Source organism: Gavialis gangeticus, unplaced genomic scaffold (genome assembly GCF_001723915.1).
Source record: "Gavialis gangeticus isolate Ggan-Ray unplaced genomic scaffold, GavGan_comp1, whole genome shotgun sequence".
NCBI lineage: Eukaryota > Metazoa > Chordata > Crocodylia > Gavialidae > Gavialis > Gavialis gangeticus.
In genome coordinates, this window is record NW_017728983.1 from 5,759,980 (window position 1) to 5,776,414 (window position 16,435).

Here is a 16,435-nt window from a genome sequence, read left to right on the forward strand (position 1 = left end):
ACTACATTTAGTGCCTAGTTCCATCTGCTGCTCTACTACATTAAAACTTTCAACTTGCCACAAGGTGCAACGTTAGCACCAAAAGTGTTTTTCATTTTTTTGTTTGAGTCTTAAAAAGGACAAATGAAAAGGTTAAATGGTTAGTGAAGGTCTGTGCGTTGACTTTTTGTGTTCTTTTTGCAACCTTTACACAACCAGTACTTTTTTATCCCTGCAGTGTGGACTACATTGATGCTGATGACTTGCCAGCCCATGATAAACTGTCTTTGCTTGACAGCCAATATGACAGAGTCTTCAGTGCAAACAAAACTGCAGAATTTAATAACTTGCACCAGATCCTTTCTGCAGCAGACTCTTCTAAACCATCTGTTTCAGAGCCATCTGTTATAGGTCCAGGCTTACAAGTCCACTTGAGAGACGATGCATGTCTGATACCACCTGAGACACTGAAGGTGAATGTCATTGGTGCCAGTAGCTTGTCTGGCTTGTTACAAGATGGGCATCCAGATCTGAACAGTCAACAGAGCTTTGTATCACCATGTGAAACTACAGAGTGTCAGCTTTCTACTGAATCTCCAGGAATGGCTACTTCAGCTGCTGCTGCTTCAAGTCCTGTTCCCTGCACTTTAAAAGACCATCTAGGAACAAATACCACTTTGATTGGACCTTCTGACATTACCTGTCTCTCCTTTGGGACACCAACTTTGGATGAAACTTGGCTTGGAGCAAAAACTGACTGCAAACAAGACATGCAAGCCCATGTGTCAAATACAAACTTAAAGTCTGTTTTTAAAAACTCCAGCTCTGAGTATGTTACAGTAGACACCTGTATGCTGAATGGTACTTCATTCTTCCCACAAGGTGGAAAGAAGAATTCTCGTAATATGTGTTTAGGAAGTCTAACAGTTTGTGATGCCACTGTGTCAGCAGTTGCCACTAAGGACAAAGAAAATGAAGAACTGGCCACTGAACTGAATTGCGTTTGCTCTGGCCTTGGGGAACTAGATCTGAATATTAATGCAGGGCTGCCATCAGCCAATGGTTCAAGTGCTGCTTTGGATTTTGTGAAGAAAGCCTTGTTCTATGCAGTGAACTGTGGTTTAAATGTGAACAGCATCCATGCTCAGAAGAACAGTGCCTCTTCAATTGAACAGGGAGAACAGCTATTAAGTGGTGTTTCCTCCACTGGTGGCCAGTGTTGGCAGAATTCCAGTAAACATTTAGAAAATGCTCAGAAGGAATCCTTTAAGGTCTCTGCTACAGGGTCTGAAACCTCTGCAGAGAACGTGAGGGAACATCTAAGCAGGAGCCCACTAAACGCTGATGTGAATTCCGAAGAAGAGCATCCAGTGTTAGGGCAGCAGAACTTAAAGACACAAGTAACGTCCACCCCCGTGAAACAAGAAGGCATGCTTTCCCCATCAGCACCTCTCCTGACCCAGATCCTGGAAGGCAGCTATGCTGGGAACTGCTATCACAGGGATAGTTCTCGTCTGAGTGAGTGAAAAAAGTGAGACTTTGTCTGTCCTTTTGAAGCTCTTGACTGGGTATTTCTTTCCTTCATGAAGAAATACAGTGAGTTGTAGGTTAGAGGTTCAAAGTCAGGAGAAAGGAGACTCTGGCATTTCTTAGAGAAAAACATTATGCTGAGGGCCAGTCTTTTTTCATTTTCCACACGGTGTGAAATGCAAAAGTAAATAGCAAAGGATGAAAAGTAACCTATTCTAAAAATTAATTCTGTGTAATAGTCTCAGATATTGTTCAAAACACACTTGAGACTCTTTGTTATAATAGCCTTTTTAACTGAAAGCTGCTAAAACTGTGTGAATCTGCTGAAACAGATTTTGCTTGCTCCTTCAGCCCAATTCAGTGGCTTCCCATGCATATGGTTTGTTGTTCAATGGCTCCCTCCATAGTTCCCCCTGTGACAGACCTTTACATCAACTTGCTACTTCTCACGTTGAAGTCACTTCTGTTCCCTGGTTGTTCGTAACAATCTATAACAGTTTGACTAACAGTCACTTCTTAAACTTTATTCAATGGCAAAGTCCTTTTCATGTCAACAGGAATTAGTTTAGGAAGGAGTTTTGGAATCTGAGCATAAAGTGGAAAATCTTAATGGCTTCTAATCTTAAGTATGAGAGTAGCTGGCTGAATCCTTTCTGTGTACTAGTTAACTCTCTTTCTGTTTGTGGGGGTGTTTTATTCTGATGTAACACTGTTCTAAGTGGGTCTGAATGCTTGTTTGATGGGACCTGTGTTTCTGAAGGCATACTCTTTGAAGTGAAGCGTGTGGAACTGCAGGACCCTGCTACACTCTTTTGCGTCTGGGTGGTAAGAGACCTCCTTCAGAGCCAAAAAGAAGCAGCAGCAAAGACTCAGCTTTTGCTCTCCAGTCTAACCTGTTCTGCCCAGTCTGTAGCAGATCTGTCTGCATTCAGTCTGGGAGAAGTGAGTAACTCTATCACTTAATGATTGAAAGTCTCTCTTTTCTTTCTGCATCCTCCCCAAGCTGAAGCTGAAATGAAAATATGCTTTGTAGTGGCTTTTAAGTTGGGGAAAATACTGTTACTGTTTTGACCCATGATACATATTGTACAAATGAAGGACATTTTGTTAACATAACAAACTTTCCTTTTTTTTTTTTTTAAACAACTTTTCTATTCCGCAAGTTTTTTGGGGAGCTTAGATGTTCTGAACTGTCTTTAATATTCAGATAAGATAAACTGGTTTAGTTCAGTGTAGTATTTTAAGTCCAGAGTAGAGGTCTGAACCAATCTAACTAGACCAGTTTTCAAATCAGCTTAGTTACACTGGCACATTTCATCCAAAGCTTTATATTGGGTGTACTGCATGGCCATGTGCAAAGATTTGTATGACTTTCCTTAGCCTTACTAATGGAGCCTTTCTTCTTCCCTCCCCATCACCTCATCTTTCTTAGTACTGATTTATGGAAGTGCTAAGTTTAAAAAAAAGGAAATACTTGGCTAAAGAAACATTAGCAAACTGACTTATTTCAAGGTAATATGCTGTTGCTTCCAGCTGCCAATAATGGGCCTTCACCACAATATATGGAGGGGATTATCAAGGACATGGTAATGCATGCATTAAACAGAGTGGAACCTAACAGCATTTCTTAGGACTATTTTTTAGTTTATTAGAACATAGCTTGTTCTATTAATAGTAGGTTGCAAATCTGACATGCTCTAACCAGTGTAATTCCTCTAATGGGAAAATAGCATTATTTTAATCTGATAGAAACAGACATTAGTGACTTTTCTAGATCCAGTAAATGGTGATTCCCCAAGGTTACCTTTTTTAAATTTGGATTTTGTAAAGATTGATATGGTTATTCTAGGGTTTTAGGAATATAGACAGGGGGTGCATCCTCACAAGTGTGCGCATGCTGCTTGTAGTGCCTCAAAGCTGTTTGAGGTGCTGCAAACTGCATGTGGTGCTTCTAATTTGCAGCATGGTGTTTTTTGTGGGGGGGTGTTTTGTTTTGTTTTCTGACACCAGGAGATTCTAGTGTCAAAAAAAAAATGCTGCTAAGAAAAAGTGGCGTAGCACATGTGGCAGCAACACACGCTGCCAGAAACTGAAGCCTGGCCAATCAGACCCATACTCTGGCTGCCAGCCAGGCTCCAAGCGGCCAACTCGGCGCTGCCACTGTCCTGGCCCAGGACCCCAGGTAAGGCTGTCAGGGTCAGCACAGGTGCTGGTCCCAGCCTCCCCTACCCCACCCAGGTCCCTCTGCTGTGCACTGGAGTGTGTGCAGGGGTGTGCCCGGAACAAATAGCAGCAGCACACGGGAAATGTGTGCCCCTGAACTCACGTGCTCATGGGGACATGCCCTAGGGTTTTTTTAAGTTTCAGCAGTTACAAATGTCACTTGTCAGTACAGAGAAACACAATGGTGTATTTTGTATATGCTTAAGAGAAACTTTCCTAGATAGGTCAATGTAAAGCACCATATAATCAGTTTAAAAAAAATAAATAGGTTTCTTTGTGTGTTTTTTAAACAAAGTATGAAACAGGGTGAATGCACAGTTAAACGTGTACAGTCTCTCTCTCTCTCTCTCTCTCTCTCCCTGCCAAAACAATATACAGTACTATGGGATTTAAACTCTAATCCAATTAAAGTGGGTTTTTTTTAATTATATAAAGAACAAAAGAGAATGGGCTTGATTGAAGTATTCCAAATTCCAGAATATAACCAAAAAAACCTCTTCAGTCACTCTTCAATGATTACTAAATGAAAGGTGGCGCAGAATAGTATATTAAACTAATGGGCATTACATTAAGAACCATTAAAAATGTACTTTCACACTTCAACGTAGCATGCACAGCTGTGGAATTCTATGCTATGTTTTAGGTCAGTTAAATTATCCTGACTGGGTTTTAAAACCTTCATGGTTCTGACTGTGGAGAACATCTACAGCTGAACAAGTTAAAATACTGAAGTGATCCAGTTCCTTGTTCATATGATAATGTGGCCATCTATCTTGTGGTGGTAATTTAAGGTGATTTTCCTTACCTATAGGAATTTGCATAATTATCAAAGTGCATTTTCTTCTGTTTCTCTTCCATCCTCTGGAGTCTCCAGTCTAGATAACTGTGGGAGTTGAGCTGCTGAACTAAAGGAAAAAACTTTTAGTCCGGTTCCTATAATATGTAGGTCTTTTTATCAGAGTTAAACTGGCAATCTTCCCTGTAGTTGTGAAAATGAATCTTCCATTTAAATAGCTTTTTCTTGCTTTTTATAAATGTTTTATTCATTTGCTAATTCACCTTTTTCTATACTTCCTATTTCAGGTGATCAGAACAACACCATTGTTTGAGAACTCCCGAAGAGCTGAAGAGCTGGAAAGACTGAGGGCTTGCGAGGGAGACTATGCAAAGAAATATGATACAATTAGTCTCATTGGTGAAGGAGCTTTTGGCTTTGTCTGGACTGCCAGGTGCAAGAATAAGGAAGAGGAGGTGAAGGAGAAATATTTATTCATGTAATACAACTATTGAAAGAGCCAGGGTATCCTGGAACAGAATAGCAACCCCAAGCTACCAAAACCCTCTGCCACTGGTAGTTTAGCCAGGAAGGGATTCAGGTTGATTAGTATGTCCTTGTTAAACAGGCTATGGGCAAATACGCTGCTAACCATTTTGGGTCTAATTCAGTTAATTGAAAGTCTGAGAGAATTGTGGCCCAATCTCAACAAATACCCTGGAGTTAGCTCCTCAAGAAGTATAGAGAGAGAGAGAGGCAAACTGCAAATGAGGCCCTGATCCTTCAGTGACCTGAGTGTGTGCTTAGCTTTACAATTCAATTCCCATAACTTCAACGGGAGCGCCCTAGTTTGATTGATAAGAAAAGGAGAACTAAGTTCAGAGAACCAATTGAAAGCAAGTGGTGATGTATGTGTTAAGAGCAATGGGTAACACATACTGGATTACTTCTAGAATCCAAATGTTGGTGCATTAAGAAAGGACTTGCAGTTAATGCAAATGTGAAAATCACCAGAATTTCTGTCATTAACTTTCTGAATTACTGGGTACCCTTTGCAAAACAGCCTGTTAGAGAATTTAGGAAGGTTGTAATCATTTTAGTCCATCTTGTATTTTATTATATGTACAGGTTGTTGTGAAATTCATTTGGAAAGAGAAGGTGTTGGAAGACTGCTGGGTAGAAGATCCTGAGCTGGGGAAAGTTACTCAGGAGGTTGCAGTCCTAAAAAGGCTGCAGCACCCCAACATTATTAAGGTACATAACATATTAAGAGCACCCAGCTTTTAAGGTTCAAACTGCCTTCAGTTTTTTCCCATCTTTCAAACTAATCTTGGATCAGGAAGCAGTTTCCCATGGATAGAATTCCTTGTCCTTTAGATTTTTAAGTAGCAATCATAATGGATATTCATATTTTTGCATATGCTTAATATGATTTTACTAAATTAATTCTGAGATTTTAAACAAACTGACCAAAACACTCTTGCATCACAGTAGAACAGCCTTGGAGTCTTTAACAGACTGGTTAGACTTGCCTAACTTAAGAATCTTGCTCTCTGGCTAGTCAGCTCACAAAAATTTGGTAATATTTACTGTGGTTAATGATCTTTATGCAAATCTGATCATGCAGATATTAAGACTAATTACTATGTGTTATTCAGCATGGGGAGTATTGTGAGTGTTCCACAAAATTAGGGGTACCTGCGTTCATGCCATACGGGAGTTCTCTGATTCAGTTTGTGTCCAGATTTCTTTCTAGGACACATTGCTTTAATGGCAGGTAACATACTTTTTACAGTTGAAAATGGTAGTGTTGGAGTGAGGTTGCAGTCATGATGGTCTAGGGATTATATTTACAGTTCTTCAACAGCAGACCTGTTGAAGAATGCCTTGCATTCAAAAGCTTGTCTGACTTTATCTCAGCCATGCAGTTGATCCAATAAAATCTATCACCCACAAAAAATCCTTGCCTTTCAGTTAAGAATGGCTTTTAGATTTTGCATGACTGTCACAGTGTTCATCTGACTCATTCTGGTTAGCTACTGTTCTCTTTAAATAGAGGATGAGTTATTTTATGGGATTTTTAATTGAAAGGAAACTTCTGAAGTTTATAGAAAGGTCTGAGTAGATAATGATTGTTTAGGACTCTCCCTGTGTCAGAGTTGATTGTTGAGAAATTAATCTACAATTTAGATTTCTGGGGATATGTAGAAAAAGATGGGTAATTCACACAAGATGTGAAGGACCTGTTTTATTGACATTGGCTCTCATCAGGGGCTCAAACTGATCACCATGAAACTGGTGAAGCCTTCTTCTGAACATCTTGCATACCTGTTACTTTGATGTTCTTAGTGGACTTATTTCTGGTTGCAGTGAGCTGATAACATAAAGGAGCTTAAAACCAGAGCTTGATGTTCCCTTTATAAATTCTTGAGCTAAAGAGAAGTAGGACTCCATACTGGGCACTGAAAATGCTGACAGGCTCTATCTTTTTCTTTATTCAGAAAGTGTTACAAAGCTGAAATATCCATTCAATTTTTCTTATTCTGGTACAGCGACTATTCTAATATCAATGTATGTGTTCAAGGCCATTTTGGGGTGGGGTAGGAGTGCAGTGTTGGCAAACCAGTTTCGTTGACTTGTAGAAAGCACATTGTTGCCTTGGTTCATTGTGCTAATCCAGGGGTAGGCAATGTTTTTTGGCCACAGTGCCAAAAAACACCACAATACCTACCTTGGAAGGTGCCGGAGTGCCAGCATGCCAGAAAAACAAAATGAGGGCAAGGGGTTCATGGGAGGATGCCCTGCTGCCCCTTGCCCCCCCTGCCCCCTCTGGAGCCTGGCGCAACTGTTTGTAGCCAGCCTGGGCTCTGGGCAGCTGCAGCAAGCAGCAGGCAGGCTGCAAACTGTTGCACCAGGCTCCACAGCTCCAGCATCAGCTCCATAGTGGCAGCAACTGCGCACGCACCTCCAGAGCCCAGTCACCAGCTCTGTGCCGGGAGCAGGGGAGAGACCAGGGTTGTGCTGCCGCAGGCCCCTCCCCCACTGCCTGCTTTGAGGTGTGCGTGCACATGCTGGTACAGAGCTGATGCCTGGGCTCCAGAGCCTGGTGCAGCTGTTTGCAGCCTCCCACCTGCAGCCAGCCCCAGCTATGGGTAGCTGCTGCTAGCTGGGAGCCCCGGGCTGCTCCCAGCAGGCAGCTGCGATGCTGCAAGTCCTGCTGGGAGCAGTCCAGGCTCCATTGCTGGCAGCAGCTACCCAGAGCCTGGGTTGGCTATGGCGTGCTGAGCAAAATGGCCTCATGTGCCATGCTCGGCACACGTGCTGGGGGTTGCTAACCTCTGTTCTAATCTAATCTAAGTCCAGGTTTAACCCCTGGTTGTTAGTATGTCACAAATAATAGTGCCTGGTTCCCTGTAAGAGTTGTTAAGTGTCTCTAATTGCTTATGTTTTTGTTTAAATAATTTGCCTAGCAGCTGTATTTGGAGCACAGATGGCTGCTTGAAAAATGCATGTAGTGGCTTCCCCTGTATGACACTCAGCAGCTGACTCATCTCTGCCTGCAAGAATAGGAATATCACATCATACCTTGCTTCCTGAAGAAGAAAGGAAATTGGCTGTAATGCTTTCCTTCAGAAAGCATGTTGTGGCATGTTATCACTTGTTTAGTGACCGTTGTCCCAGACATATGTTGGGAGCACAGATATGAAAGTGGCTCTGAGAGAGGTTTATATTTTCAGCACCAAAATAGTGGATTTTTAAAATTAACAATTCACATTTTGGCATGGCGTGGGAATGGCTTAACATGTATTGTTCTCAGAAGTAATTTACTTATTTAGATTTCTGTCCTTCACTTTTTCAACTGAAGCAAAATCTTTCCTTTGAAACAAAGATATTAGTATATGTTAAAATGAGTAATTTAGTTTTAATTTTTTAAAAATTACAATAATTAGAACAGGGTTCGAAAATGTTTTTGGGCCAAGTGCCAAAAACACCCACAACCTTGACTTGTAATATGTTGGCGTGCGGGGGGTGGACGGTGGGGTAGCACTGAGGGGCCTGATCCTTCTGGTGGCAGTGCCCTGGCCCATTCCCTACTGTTTGCCCTGAGATGTGCATGACAAACAAAATGTCTTTGCATATCACAGTCTGGTGCCCGGGTCAGTGGTTGCCTACCCTTGACTTAGAGGTTACTATTTGTAAACTGGTTTGAGGACCAAAGCATTCTATGGGGTGCCTTTTGTTTATAGGTGCTGGACGTATTAGAAAATGGATCTTTTTTCCAATTAGTGATGGAGAAACATGGATCAGGTCTGGATCTCTTTACATTCATCGACAATCAACCAAACTTGGATGAGCCCTTGGTCAGCTATATATTCAGACAGGTGAGACCTGTTTTGAAATAAAGCATATCTCTATATGACAGGGAAACCTGGCTAACACAGGAGTTCTATTTCGTTTGTAAGGACTAATCTGTATGCTTTGCTATACTTCTGTGATGGTGCTCAACACTGTTTGGATATTTTGAAGTGCTGATTTCTAGTGGTCTGAAATAATAAATTTTTAAAAGTCCACTGTCTGATTTGGGGTGACAGGAGGGGATTCACAAATGTTGCTGAAGCCTCATTAAAAGATTATGCTTTTCTGTCGGCAGTAAGTATAAGTGTTGTAATGACCAGGAGCACTGTCCCCTGCTTACCTGCTTTTCTTGCTTGTTTGGATTATGGTTGCACAAAATTAATGTTCAGCACTAGACTTGGTGATCGAACTGTGAGACTTAATTATGGCACCGTGGAATCAATCATGCAGAAGGTGACTGCATATTCAGGAGTGAAAACATCTTCTTCATATAAAATCTCAATGTGTTGTCTTAATTGTATATATGTTTATTTTTATGTTTATACATGAAAAATATTTCTAAAATTCCTTGTTGGCCTGTAATGGTGAGAAAAGTGCTGTTGGAAAAATAAATGAGACTGGTCAAAGTTTAGATTAGTGAAAAAAAAGGCTAGAAAGTGACAGCAATTGCAGGCATTCTGAACCCCAGGTAAACAGCACAACATGGCTACAGTGCATCATAATCATGCCTGATGTTTTTGGAGGGAGAAATTTTAATTTGCATCCACATTTCTTTGCAAAGGGCTTTCTAATTCCACTGATGCAATACTAGGACAGCCATTTCCGGTTTGATATAGTTCCCTGTCTTATGGACTATCTATTAAAGTAAAAAACTGAGAACATAATGTGCCTAAAAAAATTCTGATGTGCTGTGTATTATTCTGGAAGAGCCCTTCACCTAGGTGTATGTTGATTTCTATTCTTCTTTTGCTTCAGCTGGTGTCGGCTGTGGGTTATCTCCACTGCAGAAATATCATCCACAGGGATATCAAAGATGAAAACATAATCATTGCAGAAGACTTCTCGATCAAACTGATTGACTTTGGCTCAGCTGCTTATCTGGAACCTGGCAAACTCTTCTACACATTCTGTGGAACGATTGAGTACTGCTCACCAGAAGTGCTTTCTGGCAATCCGTATGTAATAAACTTGAGCAAAATACTTGTTTTCCATGTCAGCTATGCACTTAAGACAGAGGAAAACAAGTGGGTGAGATCACAGCTCTCCTCATAGCACAAGGAAGGAAACAGCCAGATTTCTTTTGATTCTTGTGATCCATTAAAGAAAGGGGTTGTCTCAAATCAACAAAAATGTCAGGAAGACTCTGGAACAGATGCTATGGTTGAAACTACTTCTAAGGGCTTCTCTATATACAGATATTTCTGATTTTTGACACTGCTGTAGACTCTCTTGACCTGCAGTCAGAGTCTACACATGGTGTTAATTGGGGATAATACATATAGACTGGCCCTAGTTCTCACTGGGAACCTCCCTTTGGTTTCCTTGTCATCTCCCACTCTCATCTCTGCTCCCCTCTTCCTGCTTGCTTCCCCGTACATGTGTTTCTTGCTCAATTTATGTTTCTCCATAGTCCTCCTGCTGCATGCACCTTCTTGGTGCTTCAGGTACTACTGACCTGTATGTGCTGCCCAGGCATCAATTTTTTTCTCCTTCTTTTTTAAATGTATCTTTCCAAGTGGAGGCTGCTGGTTTCAGATCCATTTGTAGGTCCAGTCTTTGAAGGAGGCTTTTCTTGCCACCTCCTGACAAGCAAGGATTGCTGGTAGAGACTGGTAGCCTTTTCTTCTTATTTCCATCTGTTTACATGGGATTCCAGGTAGGTTTTAATAATGAATAACCTTTACTTGTATAGCAGCTGGAAGAGAGGGGATGAACCATTATTTTCTTCAGGCCACCAGCAAGTGTTATAGATGTAGCACAACCTTGGAACATCTATTCAGCCACCTAACCCGTGCAGGCTTTGGTGCCTGTAGATCTGCAAAACGGCACTTCTAGCTCTGCATGATGCACGCTACCATCATTCTAGCTGTATTAAATGATGGGATTCTGCTGGCAGAGGATATGTTAGAATTATGTGCAGGGAACACCCCCTCTGAGCTAACTGTGTCTTGGAACTTTGGCCAGCAATTTTGACCTGGGGTGAAGAAGGAGGAAATAATCTTGTACTTGGACTACCGGGTATTTGTTGCAGATATATGTACTTGCTCTTGGTGAATGAGGCTTAGGCCTCCATTACACATTGTGTTTATGCTGTGATTTAATGTGTTAGTTGCAGCATAAATGGCAAGGGATGTACCTGTGTGCCCAATTTAAGGTGCCAAAAATGGCAAACCAGCCATAAAAGTGTTTCACATTTTTATGGCTGGTTTGTATGATGCTTTAAATTGAATGTGTAGCAGGGCTGGGGCTGATAATCAGCTGATTGTTGGCCCCGACCCCAATTCCACAGGCACCCAGCTTTCAATTTGGTACTGCAGTGGGACGCTTAGTATTATGATTCCAGGCTGCTGCTACACTGGCAAGTAGAAGCAGCATGATTGGGATCTGATCCCAAAATCATGTCTCTGGCCATGTGCATGTGTCATGGCAGGAGGCACCATTGTTGGGATTGGGGATTAGACAGATCTCATGGTGTCTTTAAATGGACATGTGCCAGGGCCCTTAGTGTCACATAGTACACAGTGAATAGGTGAAATGAACTGGCTGTTTCCTTAGTGTCTGTTAATTTGAGTCACATAATTGCTTTGCAGTACTGCATAATTTATCATTTTCTGTTTAGGAGAGGTTAACAACTAAGAGTAGGAAGTCCTGCAGGTGAGATTGAGATCTGGAACTGTACAAGGGAGACTTGGGTGGTAACTGTCAGTGACAAACACTGACTTCACTTTTGCTAGCAAAAATGTTCTCCAGACTGACTGCAAAACTTGTAAAGAGGAAAAGGTGGGAGGGAAAAGTGAGAGTCTATGTGCATGGCTGTCATGATGGAGGCAATATGGGTTCCCTAACAGGGTATGTGTACATCTTTGTCTGCTTAACCCAGTGGTGCTCAGCCTTTTTCCCTGGTGGACCAAATGGACAGCACTTGGTCTGACTGAGGCTAAATGGTGGTTCCAATCAAGTGCCTGAGGCCAGTATAGCAAACACCATCTGACCATGCAGAGTGGGGGCAGCCCAGCCTGAGCCCTGCCCATCAGCAATGGGGAGGGGGCTTCATCCAGCCCCATGGTGGGGGAAGGGATGTAACCTGGCTTGTATTCCTCTTTGTAGTTATGAGGGACCAGAGTTGGAGATGTGGTCACTTGGAGTCACCCTTTACACCCTAGTGTTTGGAGAGAATCCCTTCTGCGAATTGGAGGAGACCATGGAGGCTGTATTAAATCCTCCTTGCCCTGTATCAGAAGGTTAGTTTTGCAATGATCTCAGGAGCTCTGAAGAAAGTGCACAGTGTATCTTAATTTCTTCACGTCCTCTGTTTTTGAGAGCGCTCCTTTCTGTTCTTTCTTATGTGTGCTTTCAGTTTGATTAAGTCAGTTGTCTTCTGGCTTTGACTTCTAAATTGGCACCTTCCCTTGCTTTGATTAATGAATGTTCTTTCATGTTTTACACCTATAGAAGCATCTGTTTGCTTATGTGCATTAGCAGCATTTCAAACTAGAAGCTTCAGTTGGAGGACCTTACAGATTAATTTTTAAAAAAAGAGTTGGCTAGACAGATAATTTTTGGTGGGAAAGATCAGTCTGTTGAATAAAGTTAAGGCCCTCAGCGACCACTTGTATGGCTCAAATGAAGGTCTTGCTCTGTTTGAACCACTGTCAACCAATACATCTTGATGTGTAAGGTGTCTTACTAATAATTTCCTTACCTCTATGAACCCCCTTTGGAATGTGGTGACAGCTTGCTTGTTTGTGTTTGTGGTTTCAGAATTAGTGTCATGACCTGGCCTAAAAGGAAAATATGGTTGTCCTTGCTTCCATATAGAAAATAACAAGCAAGTGGTGGGCTGATGAGTCTTTCATCAGCAAGTTCTCTGTAGGTGGTCTTAGAAGAATTTTATTATTCATACAAAGTACCTCTAACACTGCAGGAATTTGCTAGTGCTTTTCCTGATCTGTAAGTATATTGCCAAGCCAAAAATGTGAACCAAAGCTGGTGCTTATTTAGGAATGTGTAGGAAGGAAGCAATCTGAGAGTAAGTGACTTGGGCAGCTAGTGGGTACAAGGAAAGTTAATAAAAATAACATGCACAAAAGATCTGTGTGTATGTGGGTGGCTTGTTTTTGTCTCTTGCACCAGTATCTTACCTGTTTTTTGGTTTGCTCTTTGTATAATCTGGAAGCCTTAAATCACTGGAGGACAACCTTTTAGGCAGGCATGCCACAATTAGCTCTGCATCTTCTCTGAGTGCCACTCCAATCCCTTTCCCCTGCCTGATTTGCTGCTCTGCTTTCTGCTTCGTGCTCTATCTGCTGCTGTGCTGCCTGCTGTTTGCCATACTTGCAAAGGCTGTCTGTATCACTTGTGGCACTCGTGCTGCAGGTTGGCCACCCCTACCTTAAATCATTCTTACCACCAAGCAAAGAGTGAATGAAAAAAGACTGAAAAAACTGGAAATAAGAGTGGAGAGGGTGGGGGGCTGGTGACGGTAAGAAGGATCTGTGATAAGAAGCTGAATAGGCTGGGGGGTATAGAACACAAACTTGCTTAGCCAGCATGCACTATTGTGTTGTTACCAGCAGCTCCATACTTCTTGTTGTCCATGGTAGTTTTTTCTTTTTTTCTACATCACAGATCTGATAAATATGATCTCTGGACTCTTACATCCTGTTTTGGAGCAGCGCACAACTCTTGAAAAACTGATAGAGGATCCTTGGTTGAAGCAGCCTGTGAACTTGGCTAATTACACCTGGGAAGAGGTATATGTCTTTAGTAAGCCAGGTAAGAAGTCACGCTGAAAAGGACTGCCCCATCCCACCACTCCAAGTACTACTTCTAAAAAGTGAGATTTAAAAGAAGCAGCAGAAGTATGACTAGCAGGTTATAGCTGTTAGACATATGACTTGGCAGATCATAACAATGCATAAACTGTCTGTGTTACCACTATGACTGTCAAATGTAGCTGCTCTTGAGGAGCGTGGTTTTTGCATAAGTTGAACTGTCAGTAAAATCCTGAATGACAAAGACTCTGGATAAGATTGTTTCCCTAGTGGACTCCTTACTGGCTGGTAGAGAGAGAGAGAGAGAGAGAGAGACAGGGAAGTAGTGTAGTGGGGAAGTTTTTACACAAGTAGAATTCTAGTAGGCATGCATACATCTCAGGTAATTTGATCAGTGTTCAAACTGCACCAGCTGATATTACTTTATTATGTTAGACCCTTAGCCTATACAGAGGTTTGTTATGTCTGCGTAAGCTCATTTTCTGGAACTTAAGGCCACTGCATTTTGAGGCACACGTTGGTGGAAAAAAAGTGTTCATGGCTTGTCCCTCAATCCTGTTCCATTCTTGCTTTCTTCCATAGAAAGCAACAATGTCAGAAATGGTTCTTCTGAGCACAGTCACAGAGATGGCCCAACAGCTCCTGGTCTGGGGAGTGAGCAGAACTTGAGCGGTTGTGAAAATGAACTCACAGATCTCCAGCTGGAAGGAACATTCACTACTCTGGAGCAAGAGCTGTTTCTCTCTCTTCAGTGTCAGGACTAGTGCATTGAAGATACCACAAAATCTGCTCTTTGCAGTGGAAATCTCCCTACTCTCTTCCTAGTAAGCTGATGGAAGAGTCATTTTAAAGCACTTAGTGATAGAGGTTTATCATCTCCTGGCCAGTGAAAAATATTTTTAATGTTACAACATTGACTCCATGGATTTACTGTCATAGTGCCCTAGAAAGTCAAACAGTCTCACCCTAAAAGTCAGTTGTAAGATAGTCTCCTCTCTTGCTAGCTTTATCCATTCCTTGAAACTATCAGCACTTCCTATGAGAAGGTACAGTCTGGCCAGCTCGCCTGCAAGGAGTAAATACTGTCCATGAAGCTAATTCAACTACATGTTTATCAGATAGTCCTCACTGGCCTTAGGATTTGTCTTGGACAGGGCATTTGATGGCTTTAATTCCTAATACAAAGATAAAACCTATGGCAGTAGACTCTCATGTGCATGCTCCAAGGCATACTGTTTCTGGCATGGGCCAGACCTCCCCTGCTTAGAAACTCAACATTCCTATCTAGTTGTTTGGAGGCAGAACCATCTGCAGCATAAGCTACTTCAGAACATGCACTGTTAGGAACTGGGACGCTGGCTGAAATCCTATTAAGATGAAATAACCTTAGCACATGGGAAGCTAAAGAGCCTTTTTTTCTGGTTGTTTGACTGGTTTGAGGCTCTCTCTGAATAGAGAGGAGAACTTGTGCTTCTGTACGAGTCTTGATTAGTTGTTGGTCCCAATATCTTTAATGGTACTGGGAAGCTAAGAGCTGTTTTCTTAAAGTGATTGGTTTCTGACAGAACTAGTAATGAAAGAAGCCTACAGAAAAAGCCCTGGTAGAATCTGTTGATTTCCTTTTGTTTCTTAGTTCAAAAGTACTTTGTGTGGATTCTGTTTTATTTCTGTCCTGTGGAAATGCTGGAAGATCCTGAGTGTGTTAGAGTTACTTATGCAAAAAAGATGGAGATGTTGGCAAACCTATAAACTTTTATATTGGCTCATGATTTTTTGTTTCATCTCCAGGATTTCAGAAATGCATGTTTTGCTTTTTCAGGTGATCCTTGTTACAGTACAACCTAGATTCATCAGGTTCTGTAATTCCCTGTAAATAAGGTGGTAGGCACATCTTCAGGAACAGGCTCGTATGAATTGATATGGCTACTTGGGACACTAGGACTTCAGTAATAACTTTTTCTTGGTTTAATCCTGTAATAATTAATATATATATAAGTCCATGGAAGCTACCACTCTTGTGTGGAGCAACTTTCTCAATTCTGGCTGTGCTGTTTGGGTTCAGCCCTTTCTGCATCCTCAAAGGAACTGTCAGTCTGCATGGTAAATGGAAAAGGGAATACTTTGAAGATTTGTTTTAGCGTGATGTGTATGCACGCTGAGGAGGTGGGGAAACTGGAAACACAAGCCAGGGCTGTAATGGGACTTTGCCATCTAACTCCTTGGAGAATAAGCACTGTTGCAGTTTTGTGTGAGCACTGGCTTGCTAAGAGTACTAACAAAAACTGTCCTCATAGAAGCCTGATGCTTCAAGGGATTAGTATAAGAAGTATGAAGGGTTATGGTGTGTGCAGTTGGGCTTGGATCATCTCTTTCTGCAGGGTGGCTTTGCTGCAAATGCACCTAACATGTTTCTTGAGGAAAACTATACCAATGCGTGTTTCGTAATTGTATTGTATAGTTCATAGTTTAAAACTCAGAGTGAAGGATTTCTAATGCCTCGTTCAAATGTTTACAATGCAGAGTATATTTTTATTTGCTTTTTTAATCCAATTAGTGCTGTAACAGTGAACAGAATAAA

The 16,435-nt window shown here is 41.7% G+C and overlaps 1 protein-coding gene across 1 annotated transcript in view; it reads left to right on the forward strand.

The window, feature by feature from the left end:
• The window catches only part of PASK (PAS domain containing serine/threonine kinase), a 43,549-nt gene extending 27,795 nt beyond the window's left edge, over positions 1-15,754 (forward strand). The window contains exons 9-17 of the mRNA XM_019513558.1: positions 218-1,497; positions 2,270-2,451; positions 4,816-4,983; positions 5,636-5,761; positions 8,755-8,889; positions 9,839-10,038; positions 12,191-12,324; positions 13,712-13,858; positions 14,440-15,754. Of these exons, the coding sequence (XP_019369103.1) occupies positions 218-1,497; positions 2,270-2,451; positions 4,816-4,983; positions 5,636-5,761; positions 8,755-8,889; positions 9,839-10,038; positions 12,191-12,324; positions 13,712-13,858; positions 14,440-14,621 (2,554 nt within the window). The 3' untranslated portion in view covers positions 14,622-15,754. The remainder of the gene's footprint in view (positions 1-217; positions 1,498-2,269; positions 2,452-4,815; positions 4,984-5,635; positions 5,762-8,754; positions 8,890-9,838; positions 10,039-12,190; positions 12,325-13,711; positions 13,859-14,439) is intronic.
• The last annotated feature ends 681 nt before the right edge of the window (positions 15,755-16,435 follow it).